The sequence below is a fragment of the Acanthopagrus latus genome, chromosome 7, assembly GCF_904848185.1.
Source record: "Acanthopagrus latus isolate v.2019 chromosome 7, fAcaLat1.1, whole genome shotgun sequence".
NCBI classification, from domain to species: domain Eukaryota; kingdom Metazoa; phylum Chordata; class Actinopteri; order Spariformes; family Sparidae; genus Acanthopagrus; species Acanthopagrus latus.
In genome coordinates, this window is record NC_051045.1 from 6708057 (window position 1) to 6731427 (window position 23371).

Below are 23371 nucleotides of genomic sequence, written 5' to 3' on the forward strand. Positions count from 1 at the left end.
TGTGAAATGTTAATTCATTTTAGCCTTTTGGGTCTCGAACAGCCATATCACTGAAACCATCTGAGGAGATAAGAGGGAGACGCCTCTTTGATCGCTCTGCTAAAAACTCTTGGCCCCGACCATACTTTTGCTTTTTTTTTTTATATATATATAAAAAAAGAGCAACAAAGAGTGGATTTAGATAGTGCTCCTTAGAATAAAGGGTACTGCTTCAGGAGTGAAATCAGAAACAGGTGCTCTTTGGATCCAAGGACTTTTTCATGAAACCAGAAAAAGAAGAGAGAACAGAGGTTAGATCAAGGTACACTGCATCACAGAGATTGAAAAGCCTTTAATAATCGTGCTCGGCTGCTACGCATTTCAGCTCACATACTCCGTATAAAAGCGAGTAGCTGCCAGCCAACCAGCGTAAAACTGATCTTTAGAAAGAGCAAATTCAAAAAAAGACTTGAGCCAAATAGGTGTGGAACCACTGAAATGCATTTTTAATAAATGGAAAAGAACGGCATTAATCTTTTACGTAGCGCTTTCATCCAAAGCCAACACTGTCATGACTCTTGTTTTGTTTGTTCTTGTTTCTGGTTTTTGGCTTCTTGTATTTGATTTACATATTTGTATCTTGTCTTGTGTTATGTTTTGCTTTTTCCATGTCTTGTGTCTCATGTTTTGATGTTCCATGTCTTGTGTCTCATGTTTTGATGTTCCATGTCTTGTGTCTCATGTTTTGATGTTCCTTGCCCTCATGTGTCCTTTAAGTTTCTCCTATGTTCTCCCCTCTGGCTCCCTCTGTCTGTTGTCTTGTTCCCTCCTGGCCTGTTCCTCTGTGCTCCTCCCCCTCATCATCACACCTGGTTTCCTTCCTCCTCTCTCCTCACCTGTGCCTCGTCATGTCATTAGTGTCTGTGTATTTAGTCTCTGTGTTTCCTTCACTCCTCGCCCAGTCATTGTATTCTGTCTTGTGGATTTTGTCTTGTGGATTTTGTCTTGTGCTTTTTGTCTTGTGCTATTTGGATTCTGTCTTGTGGATTTTGTCTTGTGCTTGCTCCATGCTCCATGCTCCATGCTCCATGCTCCATGTCCGTTTGGTATGTTTTTGGTTTTGAGTTTTCTATGATTGAGTTGGACTTTGATTTTTTTGCTTTGCTACTTTGACTCGTTCTTAGTTGTTACTTTGTTTTTCCATCCCTGCTCGTCCGCTTTTGGTTTTTGTATACAGCTTTTCAATAAAGCTCGCTTTTTGTTCTCCTTATCTTGCCTCCAGTAAATGCATTTGGGTCCACCTTCCCTTCCATAGTTTTCCCTTTTACCCCATCGTGACAGAATGACTGGGCCTGAAATGGACCCACCAGACAGTGTACTTATTTGTAGGCTAGGGAACAAGATGATGGAGATATTGAGCGGCAAGGCTAACACAGGGGAGAAGCTAAAGGCCATAGCAGACTATAACCATGAACTGGATATCAGGCCTTGGTTAAAAGAACTCCCTTGGGTCGCACAGGTTATAGTGGACCTAGATAACCTCAGAAAGGCCTTGGTGGCTACAGCCACTGCCAAGCTATCAGCCCATGCCACAGCTCCAGTCCAGGCCACAGCCACAGCCACAGCCAAGCTTCCAGCCCAGGCCTCAGCCACAGCCGAGCTTCCAGCCCAGGCCACAGCCGCAGCCACAGCCGAGCTTCCAGCCCAGGCCACAGCCGCAGCCACAGCCGAGCTTCCGGCCCAGGCCGCAGCCACAGCCGAGCTTCCGGCCCAGGCCGCAGCCACAGCCGAGCTTCCAGCCCAGGCCGCAGCCACAGCCGAGCTCCCAGCCCAGGCCGCAGCCACAGCCGAGCTTCCTGCCCAGGCCGCAGCTTCAGCCACAGCCGAGCTCTCAGCCCAGGCCTCAGCCACAGCCGAGCTCTCAGCCCAGGCCTCAGCCACAGCCGAGCTCTCAGCCCAGGCCTCAGCCACAGCCGAGCTCCCAGCCCAGGCCGCTGCTTCAGCCACAGCCGAGCTCCCAGCACAGGCCGCCGCTTCAGCCACAGCCACAGCCGAGCTCCAAGCCCAGGCCACAGCCGCAGCCACAGTCGAGCTTCCAGCCCAGGCCACAGCTTCAGCCACAGCCGAGCTCTCAGCTTCAGCCACAGCCGAGCTCTCAGCCCAGGCCTCAGCCACAGCCGAGCTCCCAGTCCAGGCCTCAGTCTCAACCCCATCGACACCTGCCAGTGGCCCCCAGTCGGCGGTCCGGTCGACACCTGCCAGTGGCCCCCAGTCGGCGGTCCGGTCGACACCTGCCAGTGGCCCCCAGTCGGCGGTCCGGTCGACACCTGCCAGTGGCCCCCAGTCGGCGGTCCGGTCGACACCTGCCAGTGGTCCCCAGTCGGCAGTCCAGATGAGGCCTGTACCTGCACCTCGGTCGGAGGACCGGCCGAGGCCTGTACCTGCACCTCGGTCGGAGGACCGGCCGAGGCCCACGCCACGTCTTGTTCCTGCACCTCGGTCGGAGGACCGGCCGAGGCCCATGCCACGTCTTGTTCCTGCACCTCGGTCGGAGGACCGGCCGAGGCCCATGCCACGTCTTGTTCCTGCACCTCGGTCGGAGGACCGGCCGAGGCCCATGCCACGTCTTGTTCCTGCACCTCGGTCGGAGGACCGGCCGAGGCCCACGCCACGTCTTGTTCCTGCACCTCGGTCGGAGGACCGGCCGAGGCCCACGCCAGGTCCAGCGCCTGTTCCTGCTCCTCGGTCGGAGGACCGGCCGAGGCCCACGCCAGGTCCAGCGCCTGTTCCTGCTCCTCGGTCGGAGGCCCGGCCGAGGCCCACGCCAGGTCCAGCGCCTGTTCCTGCTCCTCGGTCGGAGGCCCGGCCGAGGCCCACGCCAGGTCCAGCGCCTGCTCCTGCACCTCGGTCGGAGGCCCGGCCGAGTCCCACGCCAGGTCCAGCGCCTGCTCCTGCACCTCGGTCGGAGGCCCGGCCGAGTCCCACGCCAGGTCCTGCGCCTGCTCCTGCACCTCGGTCGGAGGCCCGGCCGAGTCCCACGCCAAGTCCAGTGTCTGCACCTCGGTCGGAGGCCCGGCCGAGTCCCACGCCAAGTCCAGAGCCTGCTCCTCGGTCGGAGACCCGGCCGAGTCCAGTACCCGCTCCTCGGTCAGGGGTCCGGCCGAGGTCATTTATTGCCAGAGACCCTTCATCGGCTCCCAGGCCACCAGCTCCCGGCAAAACTCCGTTGGTGGTCCGGCCCAGGCCCTGGAGGGTTTCCCAGCCAGTGGTCTGGTCACCTGTGGGCCTCAGCCCACGCTTTTGCGGCCAGCCTCCAGCGGGTTCCAGCCCGCACCTTCACCTTCGTTACCAGCCTCCAGCGGGTTCCAGCCCGCGCCTTCGCCTTCGCCTTCGTCTACGTCGCCAGCCTCCAGCGGGTTCCAGCCCGCACCTTCGCCGTCGTCGCCGGATTCCAGTGAGTTCCAGGCCGCTCCTATGTCTTCGTCGCCGCCCTCCGGCGAGTTCCAGGCTGCGCCTACGCCTTCGTCGCCGCCCTCCGGCGAGTTCCAGGCCGCGCCTACGCCTTCGTCGCCGCCCTCCGGCGAGTTCCAGGCCGCGCCTACGCCTTCGTCGCCGCCCTCCGGCGAGTTCCAGGCCGCGCCTACGCCTTCGTCGCCGCCCTCCGGCGAGTTCCAGGCCGCGCCTTCGTCGTCGCCCTCCGGCGAGTTCAAGACCGCGCCTACGTCTTCGTCGTCGCCCTCCAGCAGGTTCAAGCCTGCGCCTTTGCCTTGGTCCCTGGACTCCAGTGGGCTCCAGTCCTCGCCTCCACCCTCATGTTTGTTTGGACCTTGGCCCTCCCCTTGACCCCCTCCACCCTCCCGGTTTTGACTCTGGCCCTCCTCCTGACCCCCTCCACCCTCCCGGCTTTGACTCTGGCCCTCCTCCTGACCCCCTCCAACCTCCCGGCTTCATTTGGACTTTAAATGTATGTCTTGAGGGACATCTGGGAGCTGTCCCTTAAGGGGGGGGTTCTGTCATGACTCTTGTTTTGTTTGTTCTTGTTTCTGGTTTTTGGCTTCTTGTATTTGATTTACATATTTGTATCTTGTCTTGTGTTATGTTTTGCTTTTTCCATGTCTTGTGTCTCATGTTTTGATGTTCCATGTCTTGTGTCTCATGTTTTGATGTTCCATGTCTTGTGTCTCATGTTTTGATGTTCCTTGCCCTCATGTGTCCTTTAAGTTTCTCCTATGTTCTCCCCTCTGGCTCCCTCTGTCTGTTGTCTTGTTCCCTCCTGGCCTGTTCCTCTGTGCTCCTCCCCCTCATCATCACACCTGGTTTCCTTCCTCCTCTCTCCTCACCTGTGCCTCGTCATGTCATTAGTGTCTGTGTATTTAGTCTCTGTGTTTCCTTCACTCCTCGCCCAGTCATTGTATTCTGTCTTGTGGATTTTGTCTTGTGGATTTTGTCTTGTGCTTTTTGTCTTGTGCTATTTGGATTCTGTCTTGTGGATTTTGTCTTGTGCTTGCTCCATGCTCCATGCTCCATGCTCCATGCTCCATGTCCGTTTGGTATGTTTTTGGTTTTGAGTTTTCTATGATTGAGTTGGACTTTGATTTTTTTGCTTTGCTACTTTGACTCGTTCTTAGTTGTTACTTTGTTTTTCCATCCCTGCTCGTCCGCTTTTGGTTTTTGTATACAGCTTTTCAATAAAGCTCGCTTTTTGTTCTCCTTATCTTGCCTCCAGTAAATGCATTTGGGTCCACCTTCCCTTCCATAGTTTTCCCTTTTACCCCATCGTGACAAACACAAATTTGGGATTTCATTCCAGTCAGCAAAGGTTCTGGTCCGACCCATCAGGAGCAAACTTGGGGTTCAGTGTATTGCCCAAACGCACGTTGACATGTAGACAGGAGGAGCTGGAGATCAAACTGCCAACCCTGTGATCAGTGGACAACCTGCTGAGCCACGGCCGCCCGATAAATGATAATTATTACCTCCTTTCCACGAAACTTGCATAGAGGAAGGGTCTCAGCCAGAAATAGACCCCATTAACTCTCGGTGCTGATCTGGATCCAGGAATTTATTCTCACTTTCCTTACTGCTGTGAGCTTTTTTAATGACATTTTTGTTAATTATTCAGGGATTAATGCACAAATGTATATTTTAAAAAATCAGGCGTATTTAGATCAGATTTAGCCTATTTAATTACATTTTACTCAGTACTGGATTAGTGGTATTTTAATTAATTGGGCCTTGATAGAGGTATATGCTCTACTGAGTGCTATCCCACTCAATGTGTAGTATTTTAGAAGTTTGTGATCAAAGATGCTGTCAAAATGTAGCATTGCATAAAATGAAAATAGTCGAGTCAAATACACCTGCTCAGATTTGTACTTTCCACTATGTCATCTGTGCAAAAAAAAAAGAAACATGTTGAAGTCCTCGTTGGAGAGTTAGAGAAGTGATGGCAACAAAGAAACTGGAACGTCCGAGCCGAACAGAAGGCGAGTACAAGATTAGATGGTTAGGGTAGAGGGAGCAAGGCAGCGACATAGGGTAGGTTTGTGGAGGCAGGTAGGGAGGCTGAGTGTTAGGAAAGGTGGAGGCAGGGAGCCAGAATGGTGCACAAGATAAGGGAGAGGCTGGCAGAGTGGGTGGTGAAAATCACAGGCAGGCAGAGATCCAGATAGTTAGAGACGTGCTCCGAACAGGCAGGTAGGGCAGCATGTATCCTGGGCTGGGGGGGGTGGGGGGTGATGCAGGCAGGATGGAGTTGGAGTGGGGCCGTCCAACACCCTGACCTCTGCTGAGTCATCTTCAGAAGTGATACTGTGTGGGTGGGACTCTGGGTGCCCATGTTATGTCCGACATCCCTCTGATCCATGCTGGAGCTCGCAGCTGAAGGACAGCAGCAAGGACAGCTAGGCAAAAAAAAAAAAAGAAATCTGCTTATTTTTTCCCCCTGCTTGTCGTGTGGCATGCGTGGTCACACACTCTGCCTCCTCAGAGGGAGGACGAAGCCGGCTGAGATGCTGACCTAAGGTCTTTTCTCCTGACAGCCTCCAGTCGATCTGGCGTTGCATCAGGTCGTTAAGAGAATCCAGGATAAACTTTCTCACCTCCCCGCGTCCGTTAAATGTCACACCACTGTGTCATTTTTTATTTTTTTTTAACACTCTTTCTTGTGCTGTAATTCCAGGAGGCTCTGCAGGTGTCAGCAGCAGCGTCCATCCCATCCATCGGTCCCCCGGTCGGCCCCGGGCATCCAGCAGCGGGGATGGTCGCGCCGTAGAGAACGGGATCATCGGCGGCAGGAGTGGTGCCAGAGTGAGAGGTGTGATGCCGGATCACTGGGAGCTGGCCTTCAGTGACCCAGGAGAGTCTCACTACATAGAGTGAGTATCCGATAAATGACCACAATTCAGCTGATCTTGCAGAGAGTTAGATGAGAAGATCAATACAGCTGTCATAATTTTTTTGGAGATCGTTAGCTTAGTATAAAGCCTGGAAACAGTGGGAAACAGCTAGCCTGGCTCTGACTGACCTCCAGCTCTGAAGCTCACTGGTTTAACACTTTTACATGCAGTAGGCATCCACCCCCGAGTAGCAGGGAGAGCTGCATGGCTCGAAGGGTTTGCCCTGTTTTCATTGATCCTCTATCTGAGGATTGTGCAAACTAGACCCAATGACCCTGATCATGGATCTGAAATCAGTAATCTGAATCAGTGGACTAACCGGACTGGTTATTGATAAATCCATGGCTCTGTCAGCGGTGTTGAAGTAGCAGATAGATCCGTAATTGTTTTTTTTTCTCTGCATCTCATTTCTGTCACTTTTGTCTTGGCTCGCTTGTTGTCTCAAGAGCAGGTGAAACAGATCCTTCCTCACTGTTAACATGTTATATCGCCTACTGTAGGCGTATTCAACTAAGTGTTTTAAAAGGGCCCTGTGTCTGACCTGTGGAGCTCAGAGTTGGTGTATTAGTTTTCACAATTGAAAAAGATAATGCACAAAAGGAAAAACCAAATAAGAAATAAGAGTATTCTGGATGTTAACAGCGAACACAACTCGTGAATGGAGCTTGATAACAAAAGAATCAAGCACACAGAATACAATTTTTTTAAGGCTGCAAATTCAGTTGAAAAGTTCCAACCTACTGGTTGCGTAGTGTTTGTTGAATCCATATAAAATACTAACTGAGCCCAATTAACCTAAACCTTAGAGGTCAGCAGTACAAACACTTTTTTACAAGAGGAACGTGTTTGGAGGGAAACATTATTTGACTATTAGAGAACATGAACACCCCATAAACTTTAAAAAGGGAGGTGAAGGGAGTCTAAGCTAACTGTCTCTTGATTATATATCTTCTTATTCAACCGACAGACACCGGAGTAATCGTCTCTTCTAACTCTCTGCAAGAAAGGGATCATGCACGTTTCTTCAAATGTCAAACTGCTCCTTTAAAAAAATGCTCTGAGCTGCCAAGTCTTCACGACTATCAATGGCAAGCCTGTCTGTTGCGAGTGTATTGAAAATCCAGCGCTGCTCGTATTATATCACATGCTATTATGTTTCTGAAGAGGAAAGCTTTTCTTCTGCTTTTGTCTCACAAAGTCGCAACCCAAGGAGAACCAGCTGGCAGAGTCCTCGAGCCTCGAGCAGGGAGACGGTCTACCAAAATGAATGTGAGCCTCTTTGTGTCTTCGTTTTCTCTCTCTCTCTCTCTCTCTCTCTCTCTCTCTCTCTCTCTCTCTCTCTCTTTTTCTCTCTGCAATGTAATTATTGAAACACTGGTGACACGTTGAACTGTTGAGCGGCCCTAAATGAAGCTACATATTAATCAAGAGCGGAAGTAACAGACAGCCAGCTTGTTAGAGTCAAATGAGATGGAATGAGCTTTTCGCTGAACAGAGACATGTAAGTGATTAGGGCCTAAAGCTCGGAGCCGCTGGCGAGGAGCCAGACTCGCTGCTGAGGCTGGCGGGGTCGACACGTGGATGGCATGTGACTGGCAACTTAATTTTATAATTTGGTCACATGAGTCGCTGTTAAAAGGACAAGGACATAATCTAGTTTTTGATGTCTGTCTGACACGGCCGATTGCAAACTATAAGAAAGCCATCTGCCTTAATGCCGTGATTGCGGCTTGTCTCAGTGGAGTGCAGTACACGTCTGTCACCAGCAGAAGGTGACATAATCTCCAGGATGGCCGCAATTACCTGCATGTGGAGGGATTACTGTAAGAATCTGGTTCATGTTGAATCCTCGCTGATGCCGTCATAATATGCAGGGGTGGAGAAATATCTGAATATATGCGGCTTGAAATGATTTCCGCTCCACTTTACAAAAAAACATGCGCTAAAAAAAGGAAGTAAAAATAGGAAGAAAAACAAATCTGCAGTGCTTTTTTCCACAGAAGTAAAACAGTAAATAAAAAAAGATGCAGATTACAGCACTGAGTTGGGTCTAATGGATTATGCTGCTGATTTTAAGGAGGCAGTCTGTAATGGATTCTGCTTTTAATGCAATCTTTCCACCAAACACTTTAGGTTTGTGTGCACGTCTAAGTATTTTTTGTAAAAAGCCATCTGGCGATTGGTTCACAGAATTCTGCCTCTCTCTCTCTCTCTCCCCAGTTTCTCTGCCACTTCAGTCCATTTAGTCGTTTAAACACATGAGAAATAAATGCATCACTCCTCCTCTCTTTCTCTGATATGTTTTACTTTTACGACTTTTCCTCAGACGTAAGCGTCACCGTCTCATTCCTTTTGTCTCTGACCAGGGTTCACGGACCAGCCCGAGGATCTCAGGGGGTTTCCGGTGCACACACACTTGATCAAGGGCTCCAGAGGGTTCGGATTCAATATCGTCGGCGGCAGCAGGCCAAGAGAGTTCCTCCAGGTCTACAGCGTGACTTCGAGTGGACCCTCAGCGCTCAAGACAGGTAAAAATATATTGAATCAGGGATGATTGTTGCACAAGAAAGCTATCAACTAAAGAGGGCACATTCTCATGTACGAAGAATTCCAAAATACTTACTGGTGTATAGCAGACTAAGAGCTGGAAATACAGTTGCTGAAGTCTTGTAAAACAGAAAATAGAGTATTTCAAAAGGGCAACATACTCTGCAGTTAGTGGTTTAAAAAGAAGTCTGTTTGTATTTAAGTTTACGAAAAAATGACCCGTCTTCCCACTTTATTTATTTCCTCTGTAAATATTTTTCTAAAGAATTTATGGTCTCAACATCAGCATGTTGTCAATTAGTTAATTATTATGACATAATTATTAGTTAATTATGGTCCCGCTGAGAATTGAAATAGATGATAAAACATGGAATGCTTTTGGGCAATTCTGGCTCCCAAAGTCCAAGATGGCGATGTCCACAATGCCAAAGTCGAGTCCACAAACCAACTGGTGATGTCTCCTCTCCTTTAAGTCACCAGACTCCACTGACAAAAACATTAACTTTACCTCTCAGATCACACTTAGATACATACATTCAACTTGACGTACACAAAATAAAACTCTCTAGTCTTTCTACTGTTCCAACATTCACCAACTCTGGATTGGTAGGATTAAACCACTAATTCAAGGAGTTAAATGTGATTGTGTTTTTCAATCTGACCTAAATCTTGTAACACAATGAAGTCGTCCTCATCAGAAAAAAACAACTGTAGGCCTGTAGGTCGACTGTGAGAGCAGCTCATTACAACTAATATTTATGTTTCTTGTTCCGCGGCAACATCTAGTGTCTGCAGTGATTTCCACTGCAAAAAAGGAGGAAGTCGGGCAAAGTAGTGCAGAGAGCGACAAGTCCTCATAGAGGGAAGGCTGGGGATGGATGGTCGGGTCAAAAAAGCACAAGACTTTAGCCCTGTTGGTATTTAGTATGAAGGAAAGGTCAAAGGTTATTTAAACTTACAAACTTTTGTAACAGAAATTAGACTAAAAAACATGAACCACAATGTTTTCTTGAACATAACCAAATATTTTTTCCTGGAAATCAACCTATTCATCGTTTAAGTATGAGAGCATGTTGTGTTCGATGGTTTCCACTGACTGTTTATACTTTATACCACTTCTACAGTTTTTATAGGGGGGACTCATACGCACAAACACATAACAGGGAAATCTCTGATTACAACTCACACAGAGGGAGTGTGACTTCATTCTCTGCAGGACGTCATTACTCCACTTTCTATACATGGCAAAGTGTTATTTGATGCTATATTTACATTGAAAATCCCAGAGCAGTGTGTTTAAACAGCCTGCCTCTCTCTAGATCTCCACTCTTTAGGATTACACTTCCTGTATTCTGATCTCCAGCGGCAAGTGTATATCACAATCAGCCCTTAATCCTCAGGGCTAGCACGCTATAAGCAAGCTATCATAACTCACGCATACGCAGCGGTACACACCCACTCCCACATGCACACAAACACACACAATACCCATATGGGCAGATATTCCCACTTTAGCAGGCCGAAGCACGGGCTGTCTCTGCAGGGACCGATCTAGTTCATATCTGTTAATAGGCTGGTTTAGAGGGATTAGTTGGTTGGATTAGTCAGCAACCACACAAAACACACGGACAGTGTTTTCATTTGCAAACTACACTTATCTGCACACTCAGGCGCATGAAAATGGTGAATTTGAAGCACTGATACATAAGAAGAGACGTCAAAAGTGACCCTATCGGTATAAAAGGTGAATGTTATATTAATCACATGTCTGTCGATGTGCTTTCTTTCTGTGTTTTATCAGCGGACATCTTGGTGTACGTCAATGACGTTTGTGTGTTGGGAGTGTCTCACAAAGAGGTGGTAGAGATGCTCAAGTCGGTGCCTGTGGGTCACAGCGTTGACGTAGAGGTCAGAAGAGGGTACCCCATGCTCTACAACCATGATGGTTGTCCCAAGAAGCCCCCGCCGAGGACACAGGACAGCGGGGACCCCATCCTAGCACCCACCACCACCCAACCCCAGCCTCTTCACCAGCTACCTCGCCTCCCGACGCCCACTCCCCAGTCCCAGCATTTTAACTTTAACGGGGTCCACAGTGAGCGGAGCTACATGGAGACAGCAGTGACTCTGGACTCCAACGGAAATGCCACGTCTTTCGCCACCAGAGCGCCGCCCTTGTACAGACGCTCCAGTATGAGCCACCCTGCCTCCTCCTCCTCCCCTCCTGTGCGTCCTCCTCGTTCCCTGAGGAGTTTAGCCCGGCTGCAGTCGTTCGACCCGACGCTTGCCAGCCAGAGTGACAGCGAGGTGGTGTCTGCGATTGGTTCACACAGGTAACATCTGCATGTATGACAAAGGAAATCTGTTGTGCTCTTTTTAAAGTGCTTGATTAAAACAATTAGTGTTTGATTGTAGAGATTTTAAATAGTGAAGTTCACCTGTGATCTGAAAATCGGTTCTTCAAAATGAGATCTCTGAGTCTCTGTGATGGTTGACAATGGAAGTCACCTGCAGGGATCGCCACTGCAGTCAGGTTAATAAGTAGGAGTGAGGATTAATCCACTTTTTAATCCTTTTTAATCTCTGAGCTTTCCTCCTGTCGGGAAACAGCTCGGGATCAGAGCAGAATCCAATTCGACTCTGGGTGTTTATTCTTCCAGAAGCTCTGGCTCTGTACCCGACTCTCTTCTCCAGAAATGGCCGACCCTGATCAGCTGATCAGCTGAGCAGCTGAGCAGCTGAGCAGCTGAGCAGCGGATCCCCCAACACAAAAATCATCAGAAATTACATATTGTGCACTTAATATTTCTTGAAGTGCAATGGCAAGTCAAATCACTAGTAACTATTTGTAAGAATCAGTAATTTTAAATTAAACAAACATTTAAAATGTTCATTTGGGCTCTAGGAAATTATGATGAACACAAGAATTACCAGTATCAGTATCAGAATGTGTCAAAGCAAAGACTTAGTGGAACCATTATTGATTTTGACTCCTTCCTTTCTCTTTCATCAGGGCATCAATGATCCGTAATCACAACAATAACTCCCTCTCCACACCCCCCAATCCTTTACGTTACGGCACGTCCAAGTCATCTGAGAGCGACCTGTCCACCTGCGACCTGTCGGGCTCCCGGCTGCCCCTGCCTCAGTCACCGAGGAGGCCCATGTCCTCCCCCGGCGGCCCCCGCAGCGCTCACTCCCACCTCTTCAGACCTCAGACCTCTCACCTCAGACCCCCAACGCCCGACAGCCCCCACCACCGTGGCTTCAACGGTTACCATGGTAACACCAGCCCAACTGCGAGTCCCAGCAGTGTGTCCTCCCCCGGGGGGATGAGCATGGGCAGCGGAGTTGGCAGTTTCAGCGGAGGGGAGCTGGTGCCGGTGGCCTTGGCCCAAAGTGAAGGAGACCAAGGACTCGGCTTCAGCGTGACGGCTGGAGGTCCGGGAGGCAGGCTGACTATCGTGAAGAGAGTCTGGGACAGGAGGCAGTGCAACTCCCTGCAGCCAGGGGATGCTGTTGTCAAAATCAACGGAGCAGATGTCCAGAGTCTCAGCTTTGCACAGGTAAGAGGAGGGAAGTGATGAGAACTAAGAGCAATTCATAGTTGATTTAAAGGTTCAAACACTTGTTCTGAAGAGCTCCTGCTTAATGAATAACTGTCTTCGCCACCTCAGGGTGCATGAGTCAGAGTCAGAGGGATGATTTTCCCAAATATTAAAGGAAAATCTGAAAATTAGTTTGAATTTTGAGGGTTTTTTTTTCTTCTATTCTTCATAGTGTATCAGTCTGTCCCCATGTTTGGCAACACCCGAGATGGAAGAAACTAATTACAGCTACTCAAATTACTGTAATAAGTTGTTTTCAGGGGTACTTATACTTTTAGAGTATTTTTTCAAGTCTGTAATTTTCCTCATGCTTAAGAATGGATTACACAGTGTAATCGACTTTGTTACTTTTAAAATCATAATTGATTTCCACCACCAGTAATGACTATGTTAAAACGTGTAATCAACAATGTGCTGCTTTCTCTCTTTTTACTCAAACTATCCAGGTTTTCAATAATAACGTCACGAATGCCAGGAAGTGCAGTCTGCCGTTAAATGACTCAATTAAATAGGCAAATGAATACAAACATAGTAATTACAACAGAGGTAAATATACGTTTTTTGCAGTAATTACAGTGTACAGTAATGGACTACTTTAGCTTACAGTCTTGTTCTAATTGCCCCACCGCTCCCAGCAAACTCTCCCAGCAGTCCTTTCGTAATGTCTGTAAATTTTTCCAATAGCAATACATGATGATAGATGCTTAATATGTTGATTAATACTTGTTCATATTTTTCCATCCTTTCGCTATTTCTCTTAAGCGTGTAAGAGAATGAAGCATGAACACCGCTTCTAAAGGTGTCAGAAATAATCATATAAATCTCTAAATGAGTCACGATCTGACGCTGTGTGTGTTGACAGGTACAGACAGTCCTCCAGGAACACACCAAACTGGGAGAAGTGGTCCTGTTGGTCTACAGAGGAGGTGCGTGACTCACATTTGTTGTAGAGTGTGTGTGGTTTTAGTAAACTGACAGTCAAGTAATCACAGTGGCTAAATTCATCCTCTCTCACCACCAGGCGTCTATCATTCAACCGTCTCCCCTGGCTCTATTCGGAGACTCCCTCCGCCTCTCCTCCGCCCCCCTCCTCCACCTGTTGACTCGGACAGCTCCTCTCTGCTCCCAGAGGCACTGCCCGTGCCCCGGACCTCCATCAGCCTGCCTCCCTCCCCGGCCCCCACGCACTCCTCTCTGATCCAGAGCACCAGTTTCTTGGAGTCGATTCCCGTCACCCTGACCATGGAGCCCAAAGACTGGATCAACACGGGCCTGGAGGACGAGGCGGGCGGTGTCACGGTGCCTGATTCGGGTCTGGAGAGGCAGGGCGGGGAACGCACTCGGCCGCTTCGAGGGTTTGATGTGGAGCTGAGGAGAAAGCCAGGAGAGGGCTTTGGGTTCGTCATTGCCTCTCAAGACGTAGAGAATGGAAAAGGTGAGAGAGAGAATTACATCATGACATGTTAACTGTAAAACAGCCCCGTTCATCTACTTTAATAGAGGCCAGATTTAAAAAACAAAAAAGGAAATGCCAAGAGGCCAGACTTTTACAATCTTGATGTCTGTCCTGCTGACAAGCTCAGAGTTAAAATATGTTCAAACAATTTTCAGTTTTTCTGGAGAAAATCAATTTTGACCCTTGACAGTTACAGGGCTTACATATTTTAGTACTTATTGACAGACATGAGGCCGTTAAGGGGCCTCATTTGGCCCTTGAGCCTTTTGTAACACCACTGTGTAGCTCACCATCTTTCATTTGAATTTTGCCTCTGATGTTTGAAAGTCGGCAAACTCAAACGTATAACTACCGACACACCTTGCACGCCTGACTTCTCCTCAGATAGCGCTTGTTTCCCAGCAGCATTATGCTAATGATACTGTAAATGGTGAACAGACTGCATTTAAGTGCTGTTTCTAGTCTCAGAAACCACTCAAAGTGCTTTACAACACATCAGCATTTATCCATTCACACCGATGAAAGAGTTACTGGGAGCAAATTTGGGTTCAGTGTCTCCCCCAAGGACACTTTGACATGTGTTTTTTGACACTGCAGTTCCAAAGCGGATGCACTCAGCAAAAAAAAACAAACCTCAGACAGGAACACGTATCCGTGTGCTGTGGTCTACCTTGGACTTGGCGTTTCTGTCCTGTCACAAAGCTGCCGTGCACTGAGAGCACTGGACAGACTTCCAGCTCCATGTGAAGCTGCTGACGTGCGCTAAATTCCTTCATTCATCTCAGACGTGCTCAGCCTCTTTGTGTTGACTGCTTATTTTACCAACGATATGCCTTCTATCATAAACAATACACCATATGGAGAGGCCAACAAGATGTTGTGGCGTTCAAAATGTGTATTTTTCCATCCAATTATCTGAAGTAGGACTGGACAGGCATTTTGCAGCATTAGTTGAACTTTTCTGGCCCAGTAAAACCACTTGGTTACCTGCCCAGGGAAACAGATTTCAGTTGGACGCCCTTGTGGACAGACGTACCATTAGATAATTACAGATTAAAAAGTGGTCACCGTGGCCACGCGCCATCGGATGAGTCATGATGCATCATCATCAACCCTTTTCTTGTGAGGTATTTTTTTCCCCCCAACTATTGACTCTATTATTGTCACTGACTGTGGTGCATTGAGTACACTGTTGGTTAGCCAGTGTGATCACAAAATGTACACTTCCTGTCCATATTTATCAAAAACTCAATGCCAACATACGACTCAGGATAACTTTGGCTGTTTGTTTGGCCACAGCAAAAGTTAATCTGTTAATCCAGAAAACTTAAAACGGCTCATTTTTTCTTTGTTAGGTTTCACTGGAGAAATGTCAAAATGACGGGGCTTCCATGTAGTCAAGGGGCCTCAAGCAGCCCCCAGTGTCGATGTGCTCAAGGGCACATCGTCACTGCCTCGGCAAACATTAGCAAATTACCACGAGTAGTTTTACACAGCGTCCCGCCTCTTTTGGAGAAGGGGTTGCACCTCAATGAGCCATCTTGATAACCAAAACAACACCAAAAACACATTATTAGCATCATATTGTAAACAGGAACACCCACACTCTTTACACATTCATCACTTCTCCTGTTTTTAAACCATCTTGCAAAGTCCCACGTTTAATTAATCACACACAAACAAACCTTTGCTCCCACAAGCTTGTGTTTCTGCACCTCGCTGTCTCTGCCAGGATCAATATTCAGAATCTCACACATGACGCCCGATTTAGTGGCTGATTAGAAGGAATAGTTTGACACTTGGGGGGGATATAATTATTCACTGTTTTGCCTGGAGTCTAGATGAGAAGATCGATACCACCCTCATGTCTGTACTCGAGAACATGAAGCCAGAGCCAGCGTCAGATTAACTGAGCTAATGTTGGGGACTGTGGGAAACAGCGTTCCTGGCTCTGTGCAAAGGTAACAAATCCCTCTACCAGCACCTCTAAAGCTCACTAATTAGCACTTTCAAATGTTTTTTTAATTTGTTTAATTCATGAAAATCTTATCTGCGAGAGCCACAGATTATAGTTTTACAGGGGTTATTTTAAGGGCTATTTCTCAGGCAAGCGATGTAAAGTCTACAGTTTCAGCATGGTGATCACTCCCAACGATCACTCATTTTAACACTGATCAAATGCACAAGATATTATGTGTTAATAAGTGAGTTTAAGAGGTCCTGATTGGTGGATTTTCTTACCTAAGAATGGAGCAGGGTCAGCTGTTTCCCATTGTTTTTCCCAAGCCACCATGACATGTTGCACAGGGGAGAAAGAAGCCGCCGTAATGTGGTTGATGCATTTTTATTTTTATTTTTTGAGCCTTTAACTATCAGAATTTCATCCATTTTGTCCGATAACATTTTGAAAGTCTAAAAAGACTTGCATGATTTAGTAACTGTATCCATATTTATGTTAGCCGAGGGGCTAAGTTAGCTATCTCAGTCGGAAGAAGTCTCTGCCTCTGACCCTGTATCCAGTTCTTGCATAAATGTTTTTTTCTTTATGCTAAGCTAAGCTAACTGGCTGCCTTTATATCTATCATACTGTCACGAGAGAGGATTGATCTTCTCATCTAACTCTCAGCTGAACGATTAAGTGTATTTCCCAGAGTGTCGCACTGTACCTTTCAGACATTCACAGGTTATTTACAGGTTTTATATGTGGCCCTGCTCTTTTCATATAAATTTGATTCATCAGCTCGAGTGTGTCCTGCAGAATGACCTTTTTTTTCTGCTGGAAGTATCACTAGATTCTCTCTCTGACCTGTCAGGACAGTGGAGCTTGTGTATGTCCTGTCTGGGCAGGGAAACACTTCCCGCCCCTTATTAGCTTTTAGCGTAGTGCTTAAGAGGAGCAGTTTAAGCCGCAGCAGCATCCCCGTGATGTATTACCCCACTCTCCCCTTCCTTTGTCTTGCATTGGCTGCCCTCTGTTCCAGTCTGATGCAGTTCAATTTGCTTTATGGCCACAGCGAACAAGCGTTTATGTATTCACGGTGAGATTAAGGTTGTAGGTGCACCTGTCTCTGCAGTCTCTCCACTCTCCGCCTCATGTCCTCATCCTCCCCTTCATCTTAACTCACACAAGCTGTCCCCCTCTGTCCCTCCATATCTCCTTCCCATCCTCTATCATTTCCTCTTCCCCCTCTTCCAGCTCTCTGTCCCTCACAAGCTCCCGCCCACTCTCTCTCTCTCTCTCTCTCTCTCTCTCTCTCTCCTTGCCTCACACCCCTTTACTCTGCAGTAAAAGCGTCCAGTCTGGTTATTCAAAAGATTAAAACTCTCCCTCTCTCTCTCTCTCTCTCTCCCTCCCTCTATCTCCATCTCTCCCTCCCCTCGCCTCCCACCTACCTCCTGCTCTCTCCATCGCTCTCTGAATGCTTAAGAGGAAAAATGCTACACTGAACATTTCCCTCGCAGCGGAGCAACAGAGGGGGGGACAGCAAACCTGTGTTTCAGCTCCTGTTGACCGTGAATCTCAGCACCTCCGAGCTGCCTGACACGGGAATTTAGGATTTTTTTTTTCCTCTGTTGTTTCTGTTTTGTTTTTTGTTTTTTTGTTTTTTTTTCTGCGCATGCTGATCAGAGAGCCATGCTGGAGAGACTACAGTCCGCTTTGAGAAGTGTGAAGGAGTCCAAACGTAATTATTCGCTCCACTTCTCTCTTCATATTTCCATAACATACTGGAGGGTGCTGGTTTTGGTGCAGTGTTTTCCTGTTTTTTTTGGCTTGTGTGCGTGAGCTGCGGGGGTCAGGATTTTCTGCGTTACACACTAAAGTTTGCTCGGTCAGATGTGTTGACTGTGGCGGTTGTGAAAGTTGGATCCGCAGGCTCACATGTTTCTAGATGTCAGATCTGACTGACGCTTGATGGTTGACACGTATCAAGGGGTCGTGCTGGACGAGACTGCAGTGTCAGCAACAGCTGGAAAAGAATCTGATGTGTTTTCAACCGAGCCAAGCTTAACGCAGCACATATCCTGATGTAGTGATGTGTTAACAGCCTGTGTGTTAGAACCATTCACGAGCTACACGTGCATAAAATGAATGAAGTTGAGCAATAGATCAGAATTTACTAACCTGCACACACACACACATACACACTGCTGTATATTTGTGCAACAGTACTCTCTCTGGTGTTCAACATGCATTAAGCATCTGCAGGCTGCCGTGGTGATGTGCGCCGGCTGATGCATCTGGGCTGCAGAGGGGGATTTTACGATGGCGGGGCGAGGAGGGGAGGGGAGGGGGGGAGTTCGCTACCACTCCTGAGCGGTGATCAGTGCAGCGCGTCAGAGCTCGGCTGGCTGCTGGGCATACCGCAGTGGGATTACTCTGGACAGGAGAACATGGAGAGCCAGAGGAAAAGACACTCATATAAAGCAGTCCATTTGGATGCATCTGTGTGTGGTTTTAAGAGTGTGTGTGTGTGTGTGTCTGTGCAGCTGAGTACATCTGTCCCAATCCCTCTGCGTGTGAATCACTGTGCATCTGTGTGTGTGTGTGTGTGTGTGTGTGTGTGTGTGTGTGTGTGTGTGTGTGTGTGTGTGCGTGTGCGTGTGAGCATGTATGCATGTGTTTTTGGCGACTGTTGATGTAGGAGCGATGTATTATGCATGATAAGAAGACTATTTGCAAAGCTGCCTTGGCTTTGATTTGACCTGATTGCTGTTTCTGCCTGGGTCACCCAGATTAGGCCCAGATTGGAGATGTGTGCCCCTGCACTGTGAATTATAGGCTGTACCTTTTTTTTTTAATGGGATTCATCATTCCAGCGCCACGTACACTTCATCTTCATATTATTAGTCGGTAATAGCTGCTAACGATCGTGTCCTGGCACTCTGTGAGACAATTTAAAGATGCTATTTTTATCCCGGGGGCTGACATAGACTGACGGTGAACCTCAGCTGAACGAGAGTCTCAGAATGTTTATTCTGCCTGATGGGTTACATAAGGCCACTGGCAGGACTCTGGAGGGGCCAGCTGTCACCAAAGCACAGCACACCCTGGCAGAGGGTTCAGATTGAGAGAGTAATAGGGAGTTTACAAAGACACACACAAATAAAAGAGGAATAGAAGATAGATTTAGAGGCACACAGAGACAAACTGTCCAGCTAAAAACTGTAAGAAGCTTTTTTTTTTTTTGCTTCGTGCAGGAGATTAACAGAGGCACATTTATTTTCAGGCTCAATACTTTTCCCATCGACAGCCAACAGTGACCAGAGTTAAGCTTAATTGTGAGAGATCTCTTTGTGCGGACGGTAAGACAGGATTGAGCTCTTGATACACAATCGTTGAACACTTCATCTGCGACCTCGGCTGCACTCTCCTATGTATTAACTTTCGAGGAGTGATTAAGTGCAGTGTAAGGGGAGCCTGGGAGGAGATGGACAGCTCTTTCCCACACAGCGAGGGGGGTGGGGGGGAGAAATCTAGTGGCACCAGCAGAAAGATCTGAAATATTGCTGCGTCCGTTTTTATGTGTGCGTTACGTATTCCAGTGGCATACTAATGCGGACAGACCGCGAGTTTGTGGATCTTAAGACGGCGCCGTGTGTGGGAATCACTGACGCTGTATAAACTGAAGTGTAAATATCCGAAGCAGTTTGGCAGATTCAGGACGGCAAAAAATATTGCTTGAAAGTTAGTGTTCCGTGACAGTTTGTTCTTGAGGAGGGAGACAAATCACTGAGCAGCGTAAAAACATTTCCCGCTGTGTCAGAAGGATGGAGAGAGAGAGAGAGAGAGGCTGATGGATGTGAAGATGAAGGGGAGGATGAGAGTGTTTCAAGGAGACAGTGAGGGAGGTGTAAAGAAAGGCTTCCGTGGGAAGTAATTTATAAGGCAAACCCTGCCAAAAAATGATCCAAAGCTTAATTACAGCGTGTTTTTAGGACTTCTGGCAAAGGCACCAGTGAAATAAATCTCCCAGCTTTTAAAACGAGTCCACACCTGACCCCATTCATTACTCACTGCCGTCTGTTAAAAGGAAAGTTTTGGGCCCTCGATGGTGTTTCGTGTTCCAACTGCATCTTAGACTTTTATATAAATTACTCAACAAGTGATGGAGCAACAGGTCCTTTAAGTAAGTTGTACCTGTCCCCTTCCCCAGCGGCTTCACTCCTCCCTCACCGGTTTGTGACGGTCCGTCGAGGCAGCCCGGCGGCCAAGAGCGGTCAGATCCGGCCCGGTGATCGATTGGAGGCGGTGGAGGGACGATCGGTGGTGACCCTGCCTCATCGGGAGCTCGCTCAGATCCTCCGTCGAGCTGGAAATACCCTGCGCCTCACCATCGTCCCCCGTCCCAGCACCTGTAAGCACAGATATAAACTTTCTGGACACACACACACACAAATGTAGAGCCGTCTGGGGGCCTCACTGCAAGAAACTCTTACATTATCTCAACTTAAAGGAATGATAACACTGTAAAAGTGATTCATCAATCTGAACTCTGTAGTCATGTCCTGTATCTGTGTTGAGAATGTAGGCTCCATGTCCGTATCCATGACAACGACTGTCTCACTACACTTGTCACTGGCGAGCTAGCTTGCTGTGATTGGCAATACAAGATGCGCTTCAAATTTTAGCTTTGAATAAGTCAGATGCATTAATTATGTCTGAGGAGAGGACACACGGTGTACAAATTAATAAGCTACATGGTCTGGAAAGTCTTAAGGGTACAGGCTATCTTCGGTGTTAGCTTCTCCGACAGTCTAATACCTGATAGCTCCTTTAACAGGCTAACACCGATGTTATCTTTTCCAACACGCTAGCATTAATATTGGTTTTTCTAACAGGCTAACATCAGTGTGAGCTTCTCTAACAGGCGAATATCTGATAGCTTCTTTAACAGGCTAACATCAGTGTTATCTTCTCCAACAGGCTAGCACCTGTGTTAGCCTCTTTAGCAAACTAACATTAATGTTAACTTCTCCTAAAAGCTAACGTCAGTGTTACCTTCTCCAACAGGCTAACATCAATGTAGGTTTTTCTAACAGGCTAACATCAGTGTCAGCTTTTCCAACAACTAATAGCATAGTTAGCGCCTCCTACATCTGTTTTAGCTTTTTTAACAGAATACCATCAGAATTAGTTTCTCCCACAAGCTAACACCTGTTAAGCTTTGCCAACAGGCTAACATCAATGTTAGCAAGACTAACAACAGTGGTAGCTTCAATCACAGTCTTAATATTCATTGTTATTGCCATGAAGATCTAACACAGTTACTCACAGTTATTATGGTGTATGCCATCCTACACTGGGATTCCTAAGAAGTAACTCAGTTAGGATGGTTCTATAATGAAATTTAGGATAAGATAAGTTAAGATAAATTAAGAATTTCAGATCCTAAACCGAGTTAAGGATGTCAGATGTTTACATAATGTGTCCCATGTCTTTTAATTTAGAATCTAACATCAATAAACATCTTTTTCAGACTCTACAAGCCTTTCAGAACCCAGCGAGTATGAACCCGGTCACAGAAGCAGAAAGGGTCAAAGGTCGCGTCCAAAGGTGAGCGCAGCACCATCATTAACAACATATAATATTACCTGCAGCGATGCTCATCAGTCCTCCTTCTTACTCACTCCTTCGTCTCCCAGCGTGACTCCAGGTATTACAGCGTAGACCTGGATCGGGGCCCCTCAGGCTTTGGCTTCAGCCTCCGAGGAGGCAGCGAGTACAACATGGGCCTCTACGTCCTGGGGCTGATGGAGGGGGGGCCAGCCTCACGGAGCCAAAAAATGCAGGTGTGTTTCTTTACTGTGTCACACTGCTCACAGTTTTCTTTAAAATAATTCACAGCAAAAATAAGTGAATAAATAAGATTAAATCAGGGTTGACAATCTAAAAGTCAACATGTCTGCTCTGAAAAAAGACCTCCATTAGGAACTATGACATATTTATTCAGGATTCACTGAGATATTAAATACAACATATAAAGAAATGTTTTTGTGCATCGTGGCTGCAGGTCAGCGATCAGCTTGTCGAGATAAATGGAGACAGCACGGCAGGGATGACCCACAGCCAGGCGGTCGAGCAGATCCGCAGAGGAGGCCACCGAATCCACCTGGTGCTCAAGAGAGGAAACGGCTACGTGCCCGACTATGGTGAGACACAGCTGGAGGATTTAGGATTAATTCAGGAGGCAAACCACAACCAAGAACGATTGTGATGTGATATATTAGGGCGAGGAACCTCATCTCTTGTGCATGACATGCTTTTGTCTTGGGTGTGTGATCTCCTGTCTTTTTTCTGGGGGATTGGTTCTAACTAAAATATCTTTTTTTTCTCTGGTGGTGTTTCCCACCTTTTAACCCACTCTCATCTGCGGTTCATTTGATCTCTTCTGCTTCCCTTACACCACTCCCTTGCTCTTGTTTCTCCTCCTTTCCAAACATTTCTCTCCTTCCTGCTCCACTCTTCCCTTTCTTTGTCTTTTATCCCTCTCTTTCTCTCAGTGGAGCTCTCCAGTTTGTCTCTATGTATGACCAACTCCAAGCTAGGCGAGCCTTGCTTCTATGTCATTGGACGGACAGAGAATACGCGGTTGGTAATGGTTCCTGTTAGTTCTCCCATTTTCTGTCTCTCTACATTCGTCTACTCAGTCACCACTCCTGTCTTTATTGAATTTAATGAAAGATACCAGAACAGCCTGTTTGTTGGACATCCTCATGATAAGACTTTATCAATTTAAAGGTGCAATGTGTACGAATTTTCGTCAAAAATATGTAAGCACACTGATAAGACGGCCGCTTTCAGATCCAAACCAACACCCGTCTGGTCACTGAGCTCTTAGTCCGGACCACTAGCTGCACAGATAACTGAGCTAACAAGCTACTGGCAGTTACAGTTAGCAGTGGTAAGGAGTTATTCTGGTGATGTGCTGCCCCCTATTTGTTTTGAGTATGAATTAGACAGGCATCCAATTCTTACATGCCGCATCTTTACAGATGCGATATGTAAGAATTTGTAGTTAAAAACATTCAAACATTAACTAAATTTATCACTAGTGTGTGAAGAAATAACAGTTTTGACATTTTTTCAAAGAAAGCCTTTTGTGTTACAGAGGTTTCTACTGGAGTTAGCATGCTAACCAGCTAACCCCTGCCGGGTCTGTCTTGTAATAACGCTTTGTACCTCAAAAAGGGACTCAGGTGATTGGATGAGTATGGCAGCAAGTTCAAGATACTCCACAAATTCTTTTAGCTTTTTAATAAGCAACATAACCTCACAAAAGGTCGAGAAAGGAAATATTCTTACACCTATATTCCTTAAAAAACAGAAAAATACAAGACGTGCTCAGTTGTCTTGCTGACTCATCATTAAAATCACTTTATCC

The 23371-nt window shown here is 47.2% G+C and overlaps 1 protein-coding gene and 1 long non-coding RNA gene across 7 annotated transcripts in view; one reads left to right on the forward strand and one right to left on the reverse strand.

The window, feature by feature from the left end:
- LOC119022724 (membrane-associated guanylate kinase, WW and PDZ domain-containing protein 2) overlaps positions 1 to 23371 on the forward strand; it is a 53995-nt gene that overhangs the window by 26405 nt on the left and 4219 nt on the right. For 3 of the 6 annotated variants that reach the window (XM_037103932.1, XM_037103931.1, XM_037103933.1), the window contains exons 6-16: positions 6161 to 6356; positions 7576 to 7646; positions 8744 to 8905; positions 10726 to 11257; positions 11938 to 12490; positions 13395 to 13458; positions 13554 to 13967; positions 20144 to 20344; positions 21467 to 21543; positions 21633 to 21779; positions 22001 to 22139. In XM_037103932.1, coding sequence (XP_036959827.1) covers positions 6161 to 6356; positions 7576 to 7646; positions 8744 to 8905; positions 10726 to 11257; positions 11938 to 12490; positions 13395 to 13458; positions 13554 to 13967; positions 20144 to 20344; positions 21467 to 21543; positions 21633 to 21779; positions 22001 to 22139 — 2556 coding nt within the window. Of the gene's footprint in view, positions 1 to 1049; positions 1086 to 6160; positions 6357 to 7575; positions 7647 to 8743; positions 8906 to 10725; positions 11258 to 11937; positions 12491 to 13394; positions 13459 to 13553; positions 13968 to 20143; positions 20345 to 21466; positions 21544 to 21632; positions 21780 to 22000; positions 22140 to 22490; positions 22595 to 23371 lie in introns of those variants that run through there. The other 3 variants (XM_037103936.1, XM_037103937.1, XM_037103934.1) reach the window with 3 other exon arrangements.
- Positions 18080 to 20567, reverse strand: LOC119022725. The gene is made up of 3 exons (XR_005076055.1): positions 20427 to 20567; positions 20164 to 20342; positions 18080 to 18366 (listed from the first exon to the last, which is right to left on the reverse strand). It is a non-coding gene; the product is annotated as an uncharacterized LOC119022725 (long non-coding RNA).